Source organism: Thunnus maccoyii, chromosome 6 (assembly GCF_910596095.1).
Source record: "Thunnus maccoyii chromosome 6, fThuMac1.1, whole genome shotgun sequence".
In the NCBI taxonomy this organism is placed as follows: Eukaryota; Metazoa; Chordata; class Actinopteri; order Scombriformes; family Scombridae; genus Thunnus; species Thunnus maccoyii.
This window is the reverse complement of record NC_056538.1, coordinates 29,183,802-29,210,262: the sequence shown is the minus strand read 5'-3', so window position 1 is coordinate 29,210,262 and position 26,461 is coordinate 29,183,802. Positions and strand designations below refer to the sequence as shown.

Here is a 26,461-nt window from a genome sequence, read left to right as displayed (position 1 = left end):
GAGAGACCACACATACACAGACACACAGACACACACACACACACACACACACACACACACACACACACACGCAGTAATCAGGCTCAGAGCTTCATAATTAAAGTGAGAGTCCAGCCGGTGTGTTAGAGAGACGATACGACAGCTGACGCCTTTGTGGGACCTCAGACTGAGGTTGGCGGGGAGGGGGGGGATTAATCATAGGGGATGAAGGGGGTGACGGTGGTATTTGGGGGGTGTATATGTGTTGGAGGGGTGGGGGGGGCGGGGCCTATATGGGGGTGTGGGTGTCGGGGAAGGGGGTGAAATCAGGGGAGCTTTCACTGGGGGATTAAAAATAATGGAAGTGGGGTGGGACGGGGGGATGTGGGGCAGCTGTGGAACCAGCTCTTTTGTGAGGGAGGTGTGTGTGTGTGTGAGAGAGAGAGAGAGAGGCAGAGAGGTTAAGGGGTCCTAGAGGGCTACCTTTGTCCCCTTGCCAGAGATTGGGGGTATGTACAGATGAAAAAAAAAAATGCAATTTCACAACTGGTTCTCTCTCTCTCTCATCAATGAGGCTCTTTGTTTGCCGCACTCACCTTCCTCCTCCTTAAAGGGAATGCCACTCCTACACAAAGCAGGACCCTATAGTGAAGGAACCTGCTCCTTTAAGAGCACACGCACACACACACACACACACACACATCTGTGTTTGTGTGTGTGTGTGTGTGTGTGTGTGTGTGTGTGTGAGAGAAAAGTACTCAGAGACATTAGCAGATTTAGACCCTTTAGATCTGACCCCTTTGTGCAACCGGAGGGATGCTGCCATGACTACCACCAACGCTAAGTGTCATTGTTGTGAAGGGCCAATCAGGACAGAGCACATATGTTGCTGTGTGTGTGTGTGTGAGAGAGAGAGAGTGTGTTTGATCAGCACTGCATTTGATTTGACTTCAAGTGTTTTACTAACAGATTAACATCTAAATGAAAGAAAGTACCAAGTTTTTTTTATCTCATTTAACATCAAGCCATTAACTGTACAGAACTGAAGCTCCTACACATTTTTTGCATTTTGTGTTTTTATCTTCTGATCCTCCGCTGTCAGATTTTTCGATTGTAATTTGCTGAAACAATGTCTTATGGTTCCCTGTGAGCAGTTCTTCAGGAATAGCTTTACTCAATATTCCACTGCATACAGAATTTATGATGTTATTAAAAGCTGACACACAAATTACAGCCTCAACTTCCTACAAGCGCTGCTTATTTCAGCGAGTCTCAAGGACAGAAGGCGAGAGGATCTGGAAGCCGACCAAGACGGGAAGAAAGACATCTCTCTGTGTCCGTCTCGCTCGCTCTCTTACACCTGCTAGGGAGGAGAGAGGGGGAGAGAAGGAGTCGGATAGGAGAAGAGGAGGAGTGGGAGAGGGGGGGGGGGACTCCTCCTTTAGGAGAGCTGTCACTTTGATTCTCATCACCAAGGCAACGGGTGTGCAGACCCACAATCCTCTGCTTTGTCCGATGGGGGTGGGTGTGAGTGTGTGTGTGTGTGTGTGTGTGAGTGGTAGCTGCTGTGCTGTACCTTCCACAAACCTGCAGCTCAAACACACACACACACACAAATAGACACACACACACACACTCATGCACCACAGCCTGGCACTATCGTCATAGCAGGTCGTGAAAGCAGCAAATCGCCATGGTGACACAGAGACAAATCTAGCAATGTCTGCTATTTATGGGAAGAGAGAGAGAGAGAGAGCAGGCAATTTTCTGCAGCCAAACTAGCTGAAATTGCACTGTGTATGTGTGTGTGTGTGTGTGTGTGTGTGTGTGTGTGTGTGTGTGTGTGTGCGTGTGAATGTGTGTGTGTGCGTGTGTGTGTGTGCGCCGTCACTGTACATGATAAAGATGTTTTATGAAGAGAGCAGAGCCACGTTGCTTAGCCAAGCTCCTCACAGAGAGGAGCTTTGTCATAAGAACTGACAGATACGAGTGGCTGGGTGACAGGAGAGAGAGAGAGAGAGAAAGAGGGAGAGAGAAGGAGAGAGAGAGAGAAAGAGAGGGAGAGAGAAAGAGAGGGAGAGAGAGAGAGAGAGAGAGAGAGACATCCATCAGTTAAAGTCTGCTGACTTAGACTCAGCCTAAGGCGTTGTTTTTCAAAGTCTGGGTTGCGAACCCACCAGAGGGTCATGGAAGAGTTTGACGGGTCGCCGAGGGGTCACAATAAAAACTATATTAACCAACTGTTGTTAACCAACTGTAATGTGAGAGCTTATTTAAAGAAAGCCTCTTTATTGCTCTGTAAGCTTTGGTTTATGTGCAAAAAAAAAAAAAAACAGGTGTCTCAGCATCTGTAAATGTTGTGTCACTGTTACACATCAGTAGCAGTGTCAGTATATGTTAAGGTGTTTTAGAATTAATTATACTTAAAATAAGCTTGACTGTATATGCATTTCACAATGTGGATATATTCTAAATTTTGCACTTGAGAAAATGGGTCAACTGAAAACCAAACATTTTGTAAATCTAGATGTGTTCAGACTGAGTGCAAAATTGTGCACGTGGTGAAAGTGCAGAGTGAATGGAAAGGCATAAACGGACATGGATTCACTATGTGGTGCAAATTATGGAGAAGATGCATTTACACAAATGGAAAGCAGAAAAATAGGTAATTGTTAACTTTGCTAAAGAATGAGTCCTCATCCTGAAGCTGTTTGACTTCTCTCAGTTAATGAACACACAGAGATGATGATAAACTGGAAGGAAATTAAAAATAACTGGAGTTCTGGTGAGTTTTGAGATCAGTCAGAGGCTAAGATGCGACACAAGCACACTCCACATCACATGATTACTGCAGGTTGCTAGCTAAATACAGCTGAATGCTGTGAAGACTATGAAAACACTCAAATGGTTCAAATTTACATAAATAAATCAAGGCAAATATTTATTTCCTGCACCTTTAAGAGATGCAACAGGAGCTCTGGTACTTGCACCACATACATACGATTAACACAGTTTTGCACACAGATTGTGTACAGAGTACAGATGTACACACTCTCTCTTCTGAGGCAGATGGGGACACCCTCTCTCCCCGTCCTCCTCCCCCCTGCTAGCTTGACCGGGGTCAAAGAGCCTATTGTCATACAAAGCGCCTTGCCTCCATCTATTGTCTGTGACAGTTGGAAACTATCAGAGCTCATACAAACCTCTGCACATTCAAATGCTCCTCCTCCTCCTCCTGCTGCCCTCTCCTTTCTACTCTTTATTTCACTCTCTCTTTCACTCGCTCCTTTCCCTTTCCTCCCCCTTCCTCCTCCTCCTCCTCCCCCCCCTCCCCTCTTCTCTGTGTGCTGACTGGGCTCTTCAATCTGTCACACACACAAACACACACACACACACAAACTGACACAGCTGGACCCATGCAAACACACACATACGAGAACAAATGACAAAACTTCAACTACTTCATCAGCAGTGCTTCACTTTATTTACTCAACCTCTTGGTTAGTTCTAAGATTTGTTTTCATATTTGTTGGTTGAACTCAACCTACGGCTCTTATTGACATCACAGTCATCCAGTCAGATGATTAGATTAGATCACATGAATCATTAATGATCCTCGTGGGAAATCTGGGGTGTTACAACAAAGGATAGGACATAATGATGGCTGTGACAGAACTAAGAATGAATTAAAGTGAAGGTAGGAAATGATGATGAGCACAGGAATTACAACAAGTAGAGCATACTAAGAAGAAAGTATATGAAATCATGACGTTGAGGATGTTTCAGGATCTTTATTTATCCATAAATTATGCAATTTGCCCTGTTGTTTTGCTTGCCAATGCAACATCCAGGTCACTATGTCTGGTGACTGTTGACTTGCACATGAAGAAGAAATAACGTGCACCAACAAATCAAAAGATTGAGCTGAAATCAGGTCAGTTTCAGTAGTAAAAGTATTGTGAAATCAGATCAAAATCGAAACACTGGAAGCATGTGCACTCTGCAGATTGGCTGTCATAACCCCTTTTTTGTTTGAAAATGACTTTTCCATGTCTTAAACTGACCTGGAAGTGGATCAAATGCATCACTGCAGAATGTATTTCACAGCCTCTAACAGGAGTCCAGCTGCCTCCAGCGTGTGTCTCTTATCAGGCCTGCAGGACTCAGCGCAGCCTGGGAGCAGCAGTGGCTCCTTCACCCAGAGAGACGCGCCTCAGCTGGGCACGACAGAGACAGGAAGAGCCTTTACAATGACGCTGCAGTTTGACTGGCTGCAGGATGCCACGATGCTGTGAGTGGCAGGTGGAATCTCTTTATAACTGTCTCTCTCTCTCACATACATAACGCTGGATTCTCACTTCAGTGCTGCTCGGGGGGAAGCGACATGTTTCTTTCCTGCTTGTCCTCTACATAAGCAAAAAAAAAGAAGAGTCTTTTCTCAAATAAAACAAAAAAAAGCTGCCCATGTGCCTTATTCTAGACGGAACCCTCTTCAGTCTGCCATTACTGTTTTCTTTTTGTTTGAGTCTAAACCTCACAGATATTTCTGGTTCAGACCTGACTGAGATGAGATGGCTGCGAGCCGACATTTGCTTTCGTTGCAATACTGGGAAAAAAAAAAAATGCTGCTTTTGCTTTGCTCACAATACCAGTGATCTGATTCAGTTTATCGTAGCTGCGGATACGAGCGGCCGCTGAATGTTTTAGATGTGAGGAATAAAATAATTTTTTAAAATTTCAATTCCTTTAGCGAAGAGAAAGAGATGCTTTGTTTGTTTCACAGGGACAAAATAAAAATCGACATTTCGGTCAGGTTTGTTTGTGTCATGAAGAAAATAAATGACTTCTCTTGTTTAGCTGTGAGCTGGTGGTCTGTCTGAGTATCTAATATTAAAGGATGAGGCTTATAGATGTGTATCCAAGTGAATCCCATTAATCACAAAAGCTCTCAGCCTTGGGGGGGGGGGCCGGCGCAATGATTTATGGGAAGAGAAGAAAATAAATAGATCGAACATACTTTTGCACGGTTTGATCTAATGATTATATCATTTGAAAATAAAATAATTAACATTTTTCAGGCTAAAATCTTGCGATATTTAATCATACAATAGCCTTGTTTAGTATATCTAATGTTGATGTTGTCATCTTTGTTCAATCATCATCAATAACTGGCCAGTTCTTCTTTTGTTTACTGCGAATCAAACACATCATTTGCTGCAAGCCAGAGGATTTTTTTTCCAGGAAAGACCTACAGTAACACTGAGCTCTTAAAATAAAAGATTTCACGAACCAAGTGGATCAATACTGTGTTGCAGGATGTTTATCTATGTAATAATATTACGGATTAGTCCTTTTACCATCATAATAGTATAACCATCATTATCCGAGAACTTGATGAGGATTTTTAGTTCTATAAGTTCTGATGTCCACAAGACGTTTTTCAGGTTTTCACTCAGGTCTGCAGTGTTGATCAATGGTGATTATCCCAAGGGTGTGTATGTGGGTGTGTGTGTGTGTGTGTGTGTGTGTTTGTAAGAGAGGGTGTGTGCGCTGTGGGAGTGATGAGAGGAAGTGAAAGTGTTTGAGGGGGTTTATGACAGTCATATTTCACTGGCAGACTACATTATCCCAACAATTCCCAAGGACACACACACATGCACTCACACACACACACACACACACACACACACACACACACTCTCTCTCTCTCTCTCTCTCTATCTCTCTCTCAGATAGACAGATGAACAATCACGCACACACTCATAGAGTGGCAGTTAAGCCAGACTTGAGAATCTGGCACGCACACACACACACACACACACACACACACATACACACACACACATACACACACACTCACAGTGCAGCATTGATCTGCGGGCAGGCCGGCCATATTCCTGCTGTTCTATTTACGGTCGGCCTCGCTGGGACCCTCAACATCCCTTATTAAAAGTCTAAACACGCAGGCAGCAAATGGAGAAAGAGAGCACTGGGATGAAGGAAAACCAATATCAATCACCAGCTTCTTCATTTTTAATTATCATTTGCGCTGTTTTGAATCCTTTAGGCTACCGTAGATAGAGTCAGTTACAGACAGCGTAGGAAGGGAGAAGAAAAGAAAGGAGATAGGAGAAAGGGAAGGCAACCTGAGAACGGAGAGTTATAAAAACAGAAATGGGAAATTCAGGCGCCATTAAATCAGGTGGGTGTATCCTCACACCCTGTCTCAGCCGTCCATGTGGCAGATGCGGTGTAAAGATTGATTAGACATGCCTGTCTGCAGGCAGCAGGAGACTGACTGATGTGACCCAAGAGCTGCAGCGGTGGGGAGTCACTGGAAGGACTTAGTCCAGCTCATAGGACTCGGTTTTACAATCACATATTGTAATCGGCAATCATTACTCGAGTGGGGGAAGGGAAGGGTTAAAGGCTTCGCTGGGGTCATCAGCTGGCCTTCCTCGGTGTTTCATTGCTAGGCCCACGCAGCAACAGGACTTCAGGAGGATCAGTCGAGTCTGGGTTCTGTTAATGATTCGGTTTTGTTCTGTAAATCATAACCAGCAGCAACAGAACTTCAAGAGGATCAGTCGAGTCCAGGTTTCTTTTGTCAGTGATTCAGTCCTATAGGAAGGGGGTCAGAGGGTCCCGGAGTAACCCACATTTACATAACATGCTACGCTACACCTGTCCTGTCTGACATCAGTATGCTACTGAGTCACATTTAATGGTTGTGATATTCTGTCCATGAAATCAAATTTAACCCAGAGAGCCAAACTCAAGTACAGAAAGTGAGAGTTAAACCCTCTCTGGCACCGGACAGTGTGAAAGTCTGTTTTACAAAAAAAGTAATTTTGATAAAATTAAAATGAACTCTATTAACATTACTGTGTTTATATCAGAGACATGTAGAGACATAAATGAACTGTTTAAAATAAAACAATGGTTAATAATAATTAGGTTTAATTTTTGTAGCTCTGGCTATCAATCCAAGCAGTTATGATAAGATTATACTCAACAAAGTAACAGCTGTGATCTTAATCTCACAATAAAAGGAACATTTATTCAGCTGATTTCACATTTAAATGAATGTCTATACAGTATGTTATCAGTAGCATATTTGTTTCTTGTAAATCAAAGGTTGGTATTTTGAGTCTCCATCTAGAGCAAAGTCCAGCACAGACACCGACAGAGCCGTATGTCAGCGTGGTATTAACGCCACTCGGACTGAGGGATCTCATTCTGCATGAGTTCATGCTGGAGAACATCAGTAACCCTGCCAGGGTTCAAGGTTTAGCTCCCACCGGAGCCTCCGAACACAGAAACTCACTCAGGAAGGCACTTTACAGGGAAGCAACAAGCTTCCGCCACTTTTAATACGACCTTTTCAGCTAAAGCCCCTCTACTCCAAACTGTGTCTATCAGAAGGAAGAAGTATTCATCATCTGTCATTCTTATCATTCAATATTTCTGGTGCAGCTAATAACACAATCTAGGATATAAAATTGAATACTTTAAGATCTCGGTGACCTTCAGAGAAGCCCGGCAGCACAAACAACAACAACAAAAGAAACAAAAACATTTAATTAAGTGTATCAAATGTGCATAAAATGAGCAGGCTTTTTTTTTTACTGCTGTATCAAATAAAATATAATATAACAGAAAACAACAGTAAAGCCTGCTCATTGCACCAGATAACACCATCAACTGACTGCTTAAAATTTAACTTAATGGTTACTCTCTCATGCAAGTGAGCTTAATATCTTAAAAAAAAGCTGCTGTCATCCTTTCAAACATATCTCATTATGGATCAACGGTCCGAATTCCTCCTTAAAAAAATGCTGCTGTGTGAGTCTGAATAACATATCTGGCTGCACTAGAAGCCTGTGAGGATGATGGAAGTGTTGAAGCTGCAGTCAGACTCTCTGTGTGTGTGTGTGTGTGTGCGGAGGGGATATGACGGTCTGCCCGTCAGTCTGTGTGGCACCGACTGGTGCCGAGGCATCGCTCAGCCTGTCTGTCTGCCGGCTGACGTCACTCGTATAAAAACAAAAAAACAAAAAACTTAAGTGCTGTCCAGAAGTTGTGTCGTCAATGCATCATCAGCTTCACTTCCTTATATGCACAAGATTGTACAAACTAAGCAGTGAGATAAAGCCACAGTTTTGATAAGTGATTAACTAGTAATGCTGCTACTTTTATATTTTAAATGGAAAGTATTTGGGTTGCAGACTATAAGTTGGACAAAACAAGACATTAGAGCATCTCTGTAGTAAATAATCTTATTACATTTAATATAATAATACTAAATTATATTCTAAAGCATCCTGGAGACTAGGAGTGTGCCTGAATACAAATACATTATTGGCCAAAGCACAAATAGTGGGGTTTTTTTACGAATATTTGTTACATACAAATATTTGTTAGTTAGAGGTCTGTCTGCAAAGAGGTAAAGAGTAGAGTTTTAGCTCAGTAGTCAGCAGGGTCGTCTATGATCTGGGAGACTCCAGTTCGAGACCCAGTTTGGGGACCTCCTTCGTAAGGTAGTTTATTCATAAACACTTATTGTAACACTTAAATTTTCTAAAATTAAAAGCAGGATTTGTAAGCTTCTTTCCACTTTTATTCAAATACAAATACAAATAATTTTGCTGCCTCAACAAATACAGATACAAATACAAATACTGGACTCTCTGCACATCCCTACTGGAGACCGAGGTGCGCTCTATGTAAACGCTATCACTTCTCAAATACTGTTAATGATCTAATGACACGCACACACCCATGCACAGTGAAATCTGACGGAGGTCTGATCAGCAGTGACGCTGGAGCTCCAACAGCCTGCAAACACTTTAACTGGCGTCAATTTGCTGCAATAATTTGACAAATTCAGACGGAACCAAAGTAGGAATCTAATTTAGTGGGAATCATCTCGTTATAACTGATAAACAGCAGACATGTTGTAATGAATAAGTCGCTTAATGAAGAGGGGAAATGGCTAACAAACAGGAAATTCATTACGGTTTTGTGTATGTGTGTGCGTGCGTGTGTGTGCGTGCGTGCGTGTGTGTGTGTGATATGTAATATTGCAGTTTTCCATCTCTCAGTCTGAGAGCTTAGTGCTGCATAAGAGGCTTACAGCGCTGAAATCAGTAATGTTGATAAAGTCTGGGAGCAGCATGTGTGTGTGTGTATGTGTGAGTGTGTGAATCAGGTGTGTGTTAGTATGCGAGATCGTGCGGCCGTGTGTGACAGATGTGTGCTGGTTTTGTGTGTGTGCGTGCGCGTGTGTGTGTGTGTGCAGACGGGATATTAAATACTCAAAACTGCAATCATGGCGTGGGATTAAAGACAAAGCTCTAAAATGGTGGCACGCTGTGACAGAGGACAGACAGAGGAGACGGAGAGAGTGAGAGAGACAAACTGTAAAGAGAAGGAGAAGAAGAAAACGAGCAAAAAGAGGTTGAAATGAAAGCGTGATCGAGATAAAAGATTAAGCAACGCAGCCAGACGTGATCAGACAAAAAATCATTAAAAATAAAGGTCAGTTTTGAGCTTAAAATCGCTGTGTTTTCTACATGTTATGACCCAAAATATGTGGACAACTGCAATAAAAATGTAATATCTGGTTGTCCACATACTTTTGGCCATAGATAATATGACTACCATCTGACTAACTAATTATCAACTGACATTTATAGTCTGACTCCTATTATTTGCACATGTGACTCAGTGGAGCTGCAGTGTTTTCTCAGCTACTAATGAGAAAATAATCCTCTCCGTCGTCTCTACTGCTGCATGAACGTGAGTCAAATTAGAACATGTGGTCCTCGTCCTTCAGGGCGTCTCATTAACAATCAGATTCAGTTTAGATTGGGCTCATTGAAGTGGGATATATATATGGTGGTTAAGTCACTGCTGCAGGAATGCAGTCCTGCTCCGGGAGGGCTAAACGAGCACAAATAGATGATGATATTATTGTCCAGGACGCAGACAACAAATAGCCTCCACACACACACAGAGAGAGAGAGAGAGAGAGAGAGAGGCTCTTCTCATGATGAAATCTCTTTGGTTCAAAGTCACAGTTTTCTTTTTGTTGTGTATATGTCTTTTAAATTTTTATTTCAGTTACTTTATTCATTTATTTTTTAAGTAAGGTTCACGCTCACAATTTAATGCCACATTTTTAGCCTTTTTGTGTCTCATTTAATGTAATGTTGGTTAGGTTTAGGCACAAAAAACACTTGGTTAGTGCAGGGAAAGATCATGGTTTTGGTTAAAACTGCAAAATGTGGCTAAAATGCCCGACATGATGCTAAAAATCTCTGGTTAAAATGCCCAATGAGATGTTTTTGCCAACTTTTTTTTGCCAACAAATTATCTAGCCATCCACCCAACTTGCCTCCTCTTAATAAGCAAAAAAATAATCTTATAAAGTAAAAGAAAGTTGCATTATATTGACGTCACTTCACTGGGAAGCATTGGCTTATTACCTGCATGCAAAATTGTACTTTTGGCGCATGGATTGCATGCAATTTGAAAGTGTAAAGTCGTGTTATTTGTATGCAGATTGAAGGGACCAGGCTTTAGTTTATCTATTTGATTTTAAGTCTCAGAACAAATGTAGTTCATTTTAGCTCAGCATTACTTTTCTGCACTTTTTAGGTTTAAGTCTTGCCGTTATATAGATTGGTCACTATCACCCGTATGTGCGGTGTAAATTATATTTCTAAAATTCCAATTTTTACCTGGATTTCTATATTATTCATCGTATAAAATCAGATCTTACTGTGCCTTCAAAAAAACATTGTTGCTGGAACAAATAACAGTTCCAGTCTATCTGGAAACTTTAAAACCTGGACAAAAATACTGCAGAACATGCCTCCATCCTCGCTCTCCAAAACCATTCACAGTTTCTTAAAACTCTGTCAACACTCACATCATCTTTTTAGCGTCTGTCTGCTGTAACACTCAGTCCCGAGGCTCTAAAACTGAGCTGTAGCCATAAAACTGCAACAGGACATGAGAAGGAAACTTTGACGGCATCAATACTAATTCATTTCCAGCTTTTAGTTTGTGTTTATGGCTTTGCCTCGGTGTCCAAGCGGAGGTCAATATCTCAGCGGAGAGGAGAAGAAGAGGAGGGAAGCAGGTCGATTCTAATTATAAAACAGGTGTCATGAATGAATATTTTATGTGGAATGACAGCGGCTGTATTTGTTCTCTGCGAAAACTGATGAACCAATGGATGTAGCCTGTAGAGAAGTTTCATCTTTACTGGCTGCTGCTCGTCTCTCAATCTGAATTAACTGGTTTTGTATTAGGAGGAGTGAGAATTACAGATTTTTGTCCCCGTAATTTACCTTTTAAGAGATGATTAGCAGAAGCCAAAGTTACAGATTTAAGATTTATTTTGTCACAAAATAAAGTCTGGAAATATAACCAGTTAGTGGAATATATTTGTGCCTCTAGTGAGAAATATAACTTAAGTGCAAAGGGAGGAAAAAACAACATTTTTAAGACCTTAGACACGTGGGTGAAAGTGATTTATATTTAAGACTGTTGCAGACCTCGGTTTCAGATATTTAAACATAAAACACGTTTTAAGGGCCTGAAAACACTCTGAACAAATACTGTATTCAAAATAAATACATGAAAGTGGATATTACATCACTGAAAATTACATAACCATACATTTAGCACATTTTTACACTTAATTTATGCTATTATGGTGAATTAGTTGATGATTCAGTTTCACCTGAGCCACTGAAACCTATTAAAGGACGTTTTGGGAAACACATACACAAGAGTGATATTAATCTTCTCTAAGTGTTTTTTTTTTTTTTTTCCCCTAAAATGTCAAATGTTTCCTTTTAAAGCCTGTTGTGCGTCGTCAGAAACGACAACACAGCTTTTCATTCGTCTGTACTTGTTACAGTAACACGGTTTTGTGCATCACGGCAGCGATATTCTCCCTCGCAGACTTCAGCGGTTTTAATAACCTCAATATCTAAATGGAAATATTTCTTCGTTTGACGTTTTTTTCCGTACTGTCCTTTGCTGATTGCAGCTGTGCAGATGCAGCGTTGTCATAAAATACTGTTATGTCCTTCTGTATCCAGTTAGCCCGGAAAGAGAGAGAGAGAGAGAGAGAGAGAGAGAGAGAGAGAGAGAGAGAGAGAGAGAGGGACAAAAACAAATAGAAAGAGAGAACGAGACAGAGAGAAGCTATATTTGGAAGCGGCACTGCCTTGTACTGTATGGGTATGTAATAAATCTGTTGTGCCATAATAGTGAATGGTGGGTCGCACAGCTGTGTGTGTGTGTGTGTGTGTGTGTGTGTGTGTGTGTCTGTGTGTGTGTGTGTGTGAGGATGAATGGTGGCCTGTCTCGTCCCCCCGTACTGCTGCTCCTTGCTAATTGGTTGTCGGCTTAAGTGCTGCTGCTGCTGCACTATTCTCCAGATAGATGGGATGGAAGGAGGAGAGGGTTGGGTGTGGAGGGGAAGAGGGGGGTGGGGGGTGGGGGGGGGGAGGGAAATGATTGATGGGTAAGATGGAGCTGGACCGAAGGATGCATGAATAAAAAAGAAAGATCTGAGAGAAGGAGAGAGAGAGAAGGAGACAGAGGAAACGAGGGATGCAGGGAGAACAGTGTGATATATGAGTGGAGAAATGTGAGCCGAGGAAAGGACAAGGTCGTGTGTTTGAATGTTCCTGCTAACTTTTCCTGCCTAGATTTACAGGTTTGTACATATTGATGAATAAATTTAAAATCAATGCATGTAAGATGTATTCTTCACTGTGATTACTGCTCATTTTATACCCCTGCATGTGTTGGGAATGCTTGTTTTAACCACAGTTGTTTACATCCTGCTATGTTGATTTTATTGTCTCCGCCGCTCGTTGGATTTTCTATTTTTAACCTCATGTTGTGTTTTTCTTCTGTTTCTCCACACCGCGTCCTCTCCTACACATTAATCTCGGTGCTGCAACGTCTTAATTTCCCCAAGGGGACAATTATGGAGTTCATTTCAAAAATATATATATTTATATATTTTCTGTAAAAATCCAATTTAAGGGATTTTGTTTTTTTTTATCTTAACTTCATCATTCAACAGCTCTAATCTGCAGCATCCAGTTTCAGATTTCACCAACTTTCTGTATGTAAAATGTTGCCAAACACTGTTTGAGTTTTGTGATAAAGAATCTGTACGCAAGAGCCAGAAGTGCTTTATTTCATTTTAAAATGATGAGCTCATGTTGGAAAGTAACTCACATTTCTTACCATTGAAGTATATTTTCGTGTTGCTGGATCTTATTTTGGCTCGATGCAACTTTCAGTCTGTGGGACTTTGGAAAAATGTGCGACACCACTAACACTGGGTTACTGATGTATTATTCCTTTAAAGGGGACCTATTGTGCTTTTCTTTATCTTCAGTCATATATATAATATTACAATGTTAGATTGTGGCTAAAGTATCAAATGTATGTGGAAGTAATCCCTGTGAGCAAAAAGCACCGGCCTCAGACTGCTCTGAACGCTCAGTTTCCAACGTTTTTTTCTACTTTCAGCCCGAACCGGCGTTGGCTTGTGACGGATTTCTTTATATGGTCATCTGCTCCACGCACAGAGTGCCAGTTCACTGCTCTGCACCGCTAACACTATGGTGTTTTTCCACTGTTTTGGTGGTCACGCCGAGCCATGACTGGAGTCGACTGCAGTGTTTTTCCATTACACAGCAGAGCAAAGTAAAATAAGTTGTTTACCTGTTGGAAGTGTGCTGGTCGTCTGCAGCTCTTCATCATCACTGTGGCTGTTTATGCTTGTACTATTCCTGCCTGCATTGTTTCTAACTGATCCAGTTAGAGGTCAATGTTGTGTCGGCTGATAAAGCAGGAAATGTTGGGTTTCCATCGGCGGTAACTTCACATGACTGTGCTGCAGCTGCCCCTAAACATGCTTCAGGAAAGCTGGCCAATCAGAACAGAGAGGGCCCATCGGGAGGAGGGGGGTTAGCCTTAAAGAGACAGGAGCTAAGACTGCCTGTTAAGAGACGGAGGCTGAACTGAGGGGTTGCATAAAGGGCAAATATGAGATAAATAAGGAGATTTTTGAACTGTGAGTCATGCAAAGCTATTCAAATGGAGTCCCAGAATAAAAATATAGAGCTGGAAATGAGCATAATAAGTCCCTTTTAAAGTCTCCAGACAAGCATGACCCCATACACCAGACTGCATGAACCAAAGCTTTAGGCATGTTTTATTTTGATAAGAGGAAGTTTGAAGCGTGACAGTTTGTGCTAAACAATGAAGCTGCAAGGACAAGTTTTAAACTTTTTATCAGGTTATTTGACATTCACATCTCAGGACAGTAATATAAAATTCCCCAAATTTCAGTGACCTCTGCCAGGTTCTATATGACAGCTGGGATGGGAGTGTGTGTATGCGGGGGAGTCGAGGGAGAAGACGGGGGGGGAGGAAGGGCGGGTGGGGGGAGCAACTCATGTCTTTCAAGGAGTGAGAGGAGAGGAATGAGACGCTTTGGCCAAGACACAGCAGTAAGTCTCTATTCTCTGTTCATTAGACTGGGCCTGTTATTCCCAACACACACACACACACACACACACACACACACATAAACACACACACACACACATGCACACACACACGCACGTAGACAGGCTCTTGCAGCAGGTGGGCCTTTTGATTTGTCACCCAGGAAGAACCGTGTCTCATTTGCATACAGATGCCCCCTTCAGCGCAGAGGAAGGGTACACACACACACACACACACACACACACACACACAAACACACACATACACACATGCACGCACACACACACACACACACACACACACACATACACACACACACATAGCTCCTTCAGTCCTCCCCTCCAGACTGGGGCCCATACAACCCTCTCTTTCTTTCTTTTTTTCTTTCTTTTACTTGTCTCCCTTCCTCCCCTCTCTCTTTTCAGTTCTTCTCAGCTTTGCAGAGATTTTGGCAAACAAACCCCAGGAGAGAATGTGTGTGTATGTGTGAATATTTTTGTAGACGTATAAGCACTTCCTCTGTGCAAACTTTATATGGATTTATGTGCTCATATGATTTTTAATGTATGTTTTTGCTTTTTGGTTTGTGCATTTATTGTGTTCTAGTGCATTTACATGTGGTTATGTGTGTGTGTGTGTGTGTGTGTGTGTGTGTGTGTGTGTGTGTGTGTGTGTGTGTGCATCTTGGAGGCTCTTGCACCTTGCATCTGTTCTAGCTGGCAGAGTTTTCAGGAGTCTCGTGTGCCGGTGTCAAACAACGGTGGCTTGTTTGCAGACCCAAACACTGAACTGATACACACACACACACGCACACATAAACACACACACACGCACATGCTAAGACAACAAGAATGAGAACTGAAATTCAAACCAGATAAATACTTTGAGACTAATAGTGGAGTTTGAAGTAGAGGGGAAAAAAGAAACGTAAACGCGGCTGGAGGACAGGAGGATGTAAAATGAACAGTCTGTCCTCAAAAGAAAAACAGTATAGGTCGAAAATTCAGCTGGCAAAAATTACTTATAGTTATGTTTGAGTGATAGATGCCATCTGGTGGCTGTAGCAGTTATGACCCGAAGAAGTGACGCAGTTCAGATGACGTCAATATAGGGTGACGAATCCATAATCGGCGGCGGCGGGTTGGGTCGACGGCTAGATAGACGGCAAAAAGTGGACTTAGCTGCAGGAGAACGCTTCCCTGCTTCCAACTGCGAGACGGGACAGTTTTTTAAAAAACTGTAGCTACGATTGTTTTGGTGTTTACTGTTGCCATGACAACGTATGTTGCCTAGCATTAAAGAAGTAGTAACTTTAACCCACACCACGTTTCAAGTGATCTCAACCCAAGTCATGATCTTTTCCTAAACCTAACCAAGTGTTTTTTTGTGCCTAAACCTAACCAGACCTTAACCGCAGCGTTGACACACCATAAAACATCATCATTTTTTAACAGCTGTTTGTAATGGTTTTGGAAAGCCTTCTGTTGCCGATTGAACTCATGGAGAAAAATGAATGAACAGATTCATTTCGTTGCCACATACAGAAACCTTTTTATTTCCAACATGAATTCCAGGCTGAAACTCTAAAACATATTTAAGAGTGGCACACTGTGTGTCCGACAAGTCTCTGACAGAGCTGGAGAAACCTCATGCTGTGATTGGCTCGGGGGGCTGCGATTACATCAGAGACTCCGCAGGCGCTATGACAACACTGAGAAGTCTCGGGGAGTTTAACTGGAGGTGGGATTGTTCAGCGCGATACAGACGAGAAACAAAAACCGACCGCTACCACGTTTGATTATGCGACAGTAATTTTACCTCTTGAGGTTATTTTACTTGAGTAATTCTTACAGGAAGCCTGGAGATTGTGGATATTATCTCAGAAAGAAAAGTATGCGGCATAGTAATGGATTTGGGTCAGATAAATATGTTTCACCACACTGAATCATTCTGCCACCTGCCACTGAGTTACACACAGCTGAAAGGGATGCATATGAAGACACTTCCGTTTCAACACAGCCCTGCTTTTCCACATGCTTTGAGGTTGCACAAAGTGGAGGCAGAGCAGGCGTCAAACCACAGAAATACACATGAAAACGGATGATATATTATATACTTTTAAGTTTTTTTGGATACGCTGTTTGTCTGGCTAAACCTAACAACACATGGATTCAGGATAACAGCGTCGTTGTGCAGAGTAAAAGTCCTGTTTTCTGTTTGTCTTTTGTTTTGCAAACCAAACTTCTGTGCGGTACACGAATTTCATAACGATCTCCTTGCTGGGAAAAAAAAAAAAATGATGCCAGAGAATGTAAATCATGCCTCATTGAAAACATATTTACCAAAGCAAAGGAATGCATTCATACATAAATGCATTTTATAGCAGACGGCATTACGTTTTGCAGAACCTTCACGTGTTTCATTAGAAAACGACACACCCGACAACAAACAACTCAAACTTTCGACTCACAGCAGGACAGACACACACACACAGACAGAGATCAGATCACAGCCTCTCCCCCTCATCACTGCGCCAGTCACATGTCACGTCAGGGCAGAATTAAGACTTTAGACAAATATATAATTTCACCTCTGATCCTGTAATCCTGATGTCTGGTGGACTAGTGTGTGTTTGTGTGTGTGTGTGTTGGTGAGGGGGGGGGGGGGGGGGGGGGGGGGTGCAACGTGAGCCCAGTCAAGGCCCCTCTGTCCCTGAGGACTCATGACCTCAGACAACACAAACCTAGGGCCACAAACACACACACACACACACACACACACACACACACCAAACTCAGCATAAATCCGTAAATCTGTCCCACAGTGTTGAAACAAGGCTGTAGTTTTCAGCTGATTTGATCTGAAGGAAACTCACTCAGCAGACAACATTTAACATTGTGTGTGTTCATATGCATGTGTGTGTGTGTGTGCATATATGTGTTTTAACATCATGAAAAAAATCATCGTGACACTCTGCCTTTACCCCTTACTTCCTTTCAACGCATCTCCAAATCAAAACCACCTTTTTACACTTCCCTCATTTTATCGTTTCACTGTTACTCATCAATCCATCCATCCGTCCATCCATGCAAATGTATGTTTACTGTTCTGCTGATGAAGCAACCTGAACCTACCTTATAACACTCCTACATTGTTTTATATCCTGCATTTTTAGTGCAGGTGTTTTGATATATCTTATGCTATTTCTTTGTGTAACTGGGCAAATACAGAAAGACAAAAATCCATCCAATTTTATTATTATTATTATTAGTAGTAGTAGTATTTTTTTGTAAGTCTTGTATTGCATGTTGAGTATTTTGAGCTACCCTCTTAAAGATTGAATCCTGTAAATATTGTAATATGTAACAGGAATGCCTAAAGCCTCAAAAAAATGATTACAAAAACAGTAAATATTAATTAAAAACTACATATACAGTGTAAAAGTATTTTAGGATGAAGTTTTCCTTTACTTTCCCAACCCCACCATCCATCCATCCATCCATCCATCTATCCATCAGCAGTATGGGTGTCTTACCGGGGTAGAAGTCTTTGGATTTGGACAGTTTGATGGTGGCTCCGGTCTCTTTCTGCAGCTGGACGATGGTCTGACCTCCCTTCCCGATGATCGAACCCGCCGCATAGCTGGGAATCAAAACCTTCAGGAAGTACTCGCCTTCCTCTGCAGCAGGAAAAAGGAAACAGGAAGTCAAAGGGAGCTACTGCAGCTCAGATTGTTTTTACTTTGAATAAAGCTGAAAAAGAGAAATATTACAAAAAGCTACAATATTCATTATTAGTCTGTTTGTACCTTTGTCCTCACGCTGGCCTTTTGTTTGTATATTTTTTCATGTCAGACAATTTTCATTTTTAGTGGGAAAAAAAAATTACTTCACATCCAAAGAATCCTTTTGTTTGAAGAAGTGTAAACTGTGAAGTGGAAGGAAAGTGTTTGTCAGTAATCACAGTCTGACAGAACAGATGCGAGCTGGTGCTGCATCACTACGCCAGAGCAGAACAATTTGTCTCTTTATCCGTCTTTCGCTCCCTCTCAATCGACTATCCGAGGCTTCCCAAAACCGCATAAATCCACCCAATCACATCAAACGATGACTGATATCCACGACAACTAATTATTTCCATAATCTGATGATTCCCTGCTGGCGTTATCTCTCCCCCTTTCTCTTCATGTCCACTTGCGCGAGCCTCTAAACACACTCTCCAGATTGGTCTGATCTAATTTCAGCGTCAGGCCTGAGGAATCTGGTCCTTGTCACCGCATTGGCACACAGGGAAGGAGCTGAGGAATATGCCGGCTTGCTGGTTTTGTTATTTAAGCTAATCAGATTCAACCGACGCTTGTGGATGCGACGGCTCGCGGATGCATGACGCCACATGACACGCACGCTCACACGGATTCATCCAAACGTTCAGATAAACTCACATAAACAAACACGAAGCAGACGAGCACAGATCCAGATATTTTTATCCTGCTAGCATGGAGGCCGCACCTGCAATGTGGAATATAGTGTAAACTCTGGATATGAAAGGAATCTGTGCCATCTGTTTCATGTGGTCGACATATGGTCAGGTAACCCGTTCATTGGACGGTTTTGGTAAATGTCGTCCTGCATCATCAGAGCTATATAGACCGAGAGAGGAAAATCAAATTCTGGTGACTGACATGCTATAATTTACTACTGCACCTCATTTATCCTCTTCGGTGTCGCAAAAAGCTCATGAGGAAATATTTGGTTGTGAGTATTATTAGTTGAGACTGCAATTAGAAGTCATGTCCTTAAATGCTGTGGAGCTTCTAAACCATCCAGGATAGTTAATGTGAGTGTGCCGTGCGCCTTTTACTCAAGTTAAACGATGTCAGTTGAAGCCACCAAACTGCAGAACTGCAGATAAAAATGTATTTGCATGTGAATTTTAAAAAAAAACAACATCTCAATTACAGGTGTGTAGACTGTTGTCAAAGTAGAGACGAGACAGCTTCGACATTTGGGCTTCAGACTGAAGCCGAGAGGTGAAACCGAAAGGTCAAAGCAGAGTCGGGGACAGATTCGGCGGCTTCGCTCGGGGACACGGTGACCTCAGGCGAGGCTGGGACTGAACCTGTGACCTTTTGGCTGTAGCCTGCTGCTCTTTTTGACAAAACAAGTGTGTGAGAGAGAGAACGAGCCGCTCTCTCTCTCTCTACTGTCTCTTTCAGGAGGGATTGACAGAATCACAGTAACAAAGATACGGAGGCGTCTCATGGAGGTGTACTGGTCAGCAGGGATATGTGTAAGCATGTGGGGGTTTGGGACTAGGTAGATAAGAACAAATCCCTCCCGTTCAGAAACAGACGTGCCTTTGTTTCCATGGCGATGGTATCAACACGCTGTAGGTCAACTAAAGCAAAGCACCACCTCACATTTGTTTCCTCATTCCTTCCTCTTTAAAGGGCTCTCGCCCAAATACTTCAGTTGAGGAGGAGACACTAATGTACGAATTCTGCTTTTCTCGTCGGTCGGTCGACAAACTGCAGATTATAAAAGTCCCCAAACTAACATAAATAAGTCTTTATCATGCTGTAGTTCATTTAGCAAAATCTACATGTAGGAGCATGCTTGTGAATCTTCTTTTCATGGTAAAAATCTGTTTGTCAACCCTCAACATACACAGACAGACAAACTATAAGACAGAACCGTATTAAAGAATCATTCAACGACCAAAGTACACTAAAAAAAAAAAAAAAAAAAAAATCCCTCAGTGGAAAGATGTTTCAAGGAAAACTGATTCTGTTTCAAATGTAATTTATCAAAGCTTTGTGCAGCACAAACAAAATTCCATTCACTTCAACTGTATTGAGGTGGGGATCAGACATCTCAGAGAGGAATATTTCGAAACCCCGACTTATCTAACCATAAGTATATGCATGGTCAGATACTGTTGGTGTTATTTTGTGTGATGCTATTAATCTGACGATATGAAGCCATAAATCTGTAACAAAAACCACCATTTCTTTCATTATTGTATCACCATGTAGCTGTAAAATACCTACTCAGTTTTTATAATCGCAGTGTATCAATAAATCAATAAATGAAATAAAATGAGAATATTATAAGGATTCATACCCTTAATAGAAATCCATAATCTTTTCAGCCTACATTTCAGCAACAATTTGAAAAGAATAAATGTTATTCTTTCATTTAATCCCATGAATAAACTCTTCACTATCTACATTTTGAGGTGGGGTATCTGCTCTGCACATAGTTTCTAACACAGCTTTGTAGTGTTATGTCTATTTAAACTGCTACTGATTCAATATGTCTCAGCACTTCCCTCCCATGCAGCATTCTTCATATTTGATAATCCAGGACACATAACCTCAGGAGGCAGATTAAAATAGGATTATTATTACAGGGGCACACTTTATCACAAGGGCGAGGCACCTTGTAACACTGCCGTTCTCTGACTGCCGCCCAGGCGAACAGCTGAACTGTAAAAATATACATGGAGCGCAAAAGAATATTAGAATATCCTGCTGTTATTGTGAGATGCACCAGATCCAGTCAGATGAAAGATTTATGATGCCATATAGTTAAACTGAGGCTTATTAAATGCCTTTTAATAGCTATAACTCTTTATAAATATCTCTTACACTTCCGTCGTAACAGAACAACAGTAGAACTGAGGTGTTTGTGACAACTCGCTATCAATAAATTGAATTTGTGAAAGGCCCTGAAAGGTTTTCAGTTAGAGATATGCTGGGAGTTTGCTGTGGTCTAAATGTCAGCACACTACAATTTAAAATCATTAAGATGTTGTCCCACCTGAACAGAACAACCAGGGGGAGTGAGGAAGATGTTCATCAAGCCAGACGGACGGCGTCTATACACACCAACAGAGTCCTGAGCAGAGGTCTAATCAGACAAAACAAGTGGATACACCTGTTTGGGTCGGGCATGGCTGTGTAAATATCTCACCCATTGCTGGTTGTGAGACTCTACTGAGACTTGAAGATTAAATTCCTAACTCTGACCACCAAATGGTGCCTCAAAATCCCCAAATTTCCTTCAATCTCACCAGAGATGTTGTGAAATCTCCATATAAACTAATGCCTTTAAGGCCTCTAAACACCCATGTTCCACCCACACAGGTGTTCACTTATTTTGGATGATTAGACTCAAGATTGTAGATGTGTACAGACAACTCCATTCATTCACATTATATGGTATGGAGACTTATGAGTATATATTATAAACATATCTGGGGCTTGAGTTGACTTGGATGTTGACCTGAACATCACTTACAAATCAGAAACTGGTATTATTCCAACTCTGATACTATATGATTGGGATATAAATGGGAATAACCATATCTGTGTACCAATTCCATATGAATATTGTAGCTCTAAGCAGGTTTAGAGTCTCTGTATTATGTTCACAACAGAGAAGCCACAAAATTTTAAACTGTCAGCTGGATTAAGACCTTGAGAAACAGGAAAATATGTGTAATTTCTAAAAGAGAGAAAAAAAAATCTTGTGTCTGATTTAATTTCTATGAAGCTGTGAAGCTTGTTGTGCTCCAAACTATCTACGTTTTTAGAGGAACCGTAGTAGTAGCAGTACAGTGTTTAGTGTGTTACACTCTGGGTGGGCTCTGTTCTCATCTCTCAGTGTTCAGCCAAGTCAAAGCATGAGCACACAGACAGGAAATCTGACACTCCCCTGCCTTTCCTCAGCTCTGCTAGTGATGAAATACAAACTACAGGGAGCTCAAACATGGATGAACTGAACCTCAGTTTACCCACTTTTTACTTTGGCCAATAGCCTCCTTTTGTTAAAAGCTTGTGTTAATCTGAACTCCCTGATGTGCATTAGTAAAGCAGGTGTTTTCACTGAATTTACTTCTGATTTTGTGTTAAATTAAAGGCTCTTCCCCTTGGACTACTTACCAGCTGGAGCTCTCACTTCATCCAACTTTTGTTCTGCAAAATCATCATTGGTTTTAATGGATGCATGAGGGGATTTTTTCTAAAATGAAAACATCTATAGGATAATAATCAACCCTCACTCCTCTTTCTCCCTCTCTTCTATCATCTATCCGCTTACTTCTCTCCTTCATTTCCTGGTATCCTTCCCATGCAGACTGAAGTTTTAGATCTAGAAACATTTCTTAGAAGCAGAGCTGCTTGATAAGTATTAATGATCTGAATGGCTAATTAACCCTGTGTAGGCGCCGAGCCACAAAGTAGCAGTCTTTCAAAGCGCACACAAGCTAATTAGCAAAAGATGTAAGTTAGGTCAAGAAACCAAAACAAGGCTGAGTTATATTTTGGTTGGTGATTTCGAGGAAGTTTGTTGAACGTGCTTCACCTCTTTTTTCAATTATTTTCAGCTGTTTTATTTGCTTCTCCTGTCTTGGATATGGTATATTTTGAGCTGGACGCTTCAAGTCGAAGTTTAGCTGCACTGCGGCTCTTCAGCAGCCCTATTACGGTTTCCTGATGACAAACATTTATGCTCCAGCTTCATCCTCCATTTCACAACTGGCTCCTCGCGCTCGTTTTCAAGAGCGAGCCTGGCGAGAAACTTGCTCATCTTTAATTTTTCAAAATATTAACAGGAACCTGGGAACCTTGGGGAAGCTGGCTATTGCTAATTAGCTGCAAGTAGCGACGAGACATGATGTAATGTTTACTGTGTCTAGTTTTTGCTCTCTGATATTAACAATGCTCACAGCAGTGATTTGTTTTTAAGCTTGAAACAACTGTCACACGGAGATAATAGCCTAAAACTGTCTGTCTTCTCCTCTTCACCTTTCTCTCCTACACACCTCCTCCTGTTTCCTTCACTGTCCCCTCCTCACTTCCTCATTTCCTTTCCTTTTTTTTTTTTCTCCTTTCCTATCCTCCACTTGTTTTTGTTCCTCTCCTCTCCTCTCGCTGCTGCAGTGACCCAATTTGAGTACGAAGCCTTGGACTGACCTGCTTTAGATAGAGGCTAGCTAATTATAACCAGCCTGTATTAATAAGGCAGGGGAATTGGTAAATATGACACACACACACACACACACACACACACACTCACACATGCATGCACACACAAATACAAAAGCAACACAAAGCAGATACTACCACACACACACACACAAACACCTCCTCCACGAACAGACCGTTTCTGACGTCTAATAAACAAGCCTACACACCTTGGCGACATGATTCATCATGTATATAAGAGGATGTAATGAGTGACTCATGTTCATCGCTTGCATCTGTTGCATGGTAACACGTACAAGTGTTACCATGGCGAGCATTAAAAAATGTATTTATATATGCAGTATCAATCCTGTCCGAGAACAAGTTTTCCACTATTTCGGTTACACTTAAGAAACCAAACCTATGTAACCTATATACTGTGAACCTGCACATCCTCCATCCTTCCCTGTTTTAGAGGAAAACTATATTTCTCATACAGAAAATATTGTGGGAACACTCCAAAACCTAAAAAAATACACATTCGGTGTACGTTCAGACATTTATGCACAACGAGCCTGTGATCTTCAATACCCACCAAGTCAACAACATATCATTAAACTCATCTGTATCACTAAACAGCACTGCAGAGCTCCAGTGTGGACTTTGTTAACAGGGTTATATAACACAGATTGAATTACACTTTGAAAATAAGCTTTTAGCAGGTTTGATAACTACCATGACTCAATTTTCATAAATATGAAAAAACTTCCAGACATAAAAAAAAAAAAAAAAAACTGTGCTGCACTATCTGCCTCTTCCTCCCACACTGAATCATACTGAATGACTGTTTACAGCAAAGTTTTATCAACATTCTTCAACTTTCATTATGTCTCTATGGACTTTTTTTTTTTTAAAGCTTCTGACGTATAACAGTTCACGAAAGGCTGCGTCTTATTGTGTGACATTAAAGAGCCTCTAGACACGTTATCAGACCCCGAGAATCTCTGCTCTGCACTTACAGATGTGATGGTTTTACTCTTTATAAAGCATTCCGGTACAACCTGTCAACAAAAATGCTCCATCAATTGATTTTATATCTTTCATAAAATGAAAATTTTGACAATAGAATTCTTTGATCAAAGCTGAAAGCAAAAAATAACCAAACTATTCAGACTTGGCTGCTTTTTTGTGAGTCTGTGAGAGATTATAACCATGTCTTTAAGAATATATATATATATATATTAGCATGAATATATAGTATCCAGGTGTGGAGCTGCTTATTTATTTGACATATCAATGTTTTACCTCAGTTCAGTTTGAATCCAAACAAACTATCACTGTGAAAAAAAGGTAAATCCTAATTTTGTGAAATTATCCTGCCACTCATGTCACTCGTTTCATCCCGGTCCAGTGTGAACCTCGTCCACAACCGTGCACAATTTGGATACATTTTTACCACAGTTTTGGAAAAGTAAATCCCCATTTATTAACCTGTCACAGTTGCAAAATTCTAATTATGTGTAATTATACCCTACCCCCTCCCTCCATCGTGTCATCCCACATCCCCAGGGGTGCAGGTGATACTCATGCTCGCAGATCTAACCAAGCATAATCATCAGCCAGAGGCTCTGCTAACCACGTCTGACCCATCAGTGTCAGCGCTAAGCTCAAAATCTGATAGAGGTCACGCAACACTAACCCACGCGTTATTCCCTCTCACAGCTCAGCAAATAAAAAAGCGATGGTAGGAAAGTTCTCCACTCGTGGGTGTTTAAACAAAATGTCTCGAGATGACTAATTTATTCTGTGGATAAGAATATGAAGAGAAAAAAGTTTTAGTGATGCTTTCAGAAAAGTAAAAACACAGTTTCAAAGCAACCCAGCTAAATTCTCCATGGTTCACTAATATCCTTTTACTCTGGAAATTCAAAATATATTTAAAAATGAGTCCTGGCAGTGGAGTTATGAAAGAGCTCAATAACCCAACAACCACCACGGACGCCAACACACACACACACACACAGCCATCTTTTAACATTCATGGCTATTTAAAATAACACAAATGCCACACTGCTGTTCTGTAGCATTGTGTTGAGAGAAGCTGATGTCTCAGCAAGATGTCAAACTCATTGTTCTCTGCTACTATTTTCTGCACTTGTTGATACGAAGCATCATCAAAGATCCAACGTCTCAGCTCCCTGTGTGCAGCGACTCTTTCATGCTGACAACATAATGAGCATGTAAACTTTCAGTCCAAATAAGAACAAGAAAAACACCATAATTACAGTTGTGGTGATTGTTACCGATTAGTTCGTAATGTTTTAGTGAAGGGGAGGGATGTAGGGGTTCCTAAACAGATGCAAGAGCTTAATGTAGGATTCAACAATGACACTGATGTTAATGTAAAGAGCAGCATGCGGATTATTTCACAAGCAAAGGCCTTGGTGTGCTTCAAACAAAGCTTGTCAGATCAGATAACAGTAAAAATCAAGGTGGGCTGCATCCCCACAGTTTCTGTAACTTTCTGAAACAATCATACTCATTTCATGCAGGTGTGCAGAAGTATGCAATTAGGGAGGGTTGGAGCTACTTTTGTAATTTATAATTTGAGAGAACAACTGAGTGCAACACCATGAATGATGATGTCTGAAAGCATGCGTCTTGATTATCGTGTTGAAACGACACCGAAATCTTGGAGTGAGGTCGGTGAGGCAGGAGGAAGAAGTGGCCATGACAGCAGGCTTAGCTTTGCAGCCATTCAGAACTGGTATAAACACTTTTGCCTTGTCAGACTTGTCACATTCATACAAACTGGTTCTTTTGAAGCATAGAGAAGCCTTTAGGCTACGTGTTGGTCCATACAAGTTAAAACAAAATACACCTCTCCCAAGCAGATATAAGACATTCCTTATTAACCATTACAATGGCAGAACAATTAGAAAGATGGAAGAGACTTAT

General features: G+C 41.3%; 1 protein-coding gene across 1 annotated transcript in view; it reads right to left on the bottom strand.

The window, feature by feature from the left end:
* nova2 (NOVA alternative splicing regulator 2) overlaps positions 1–26,461 on the bottom strand; it is an 80,065-nt gene that overhangs the window by 41,270 nt on the left and 12,334 nt on the right. The window contains exon 3 of the mRNA XM_042414632.1: positions 18,071–18,214. Coding sequence (XP_042270566.1) covers positions 18,071–18,214 — 144 coding nt within the window. The remainder of the gene's footprint in view (positions 1–18,070; positions 18,215–26,461) is intronic.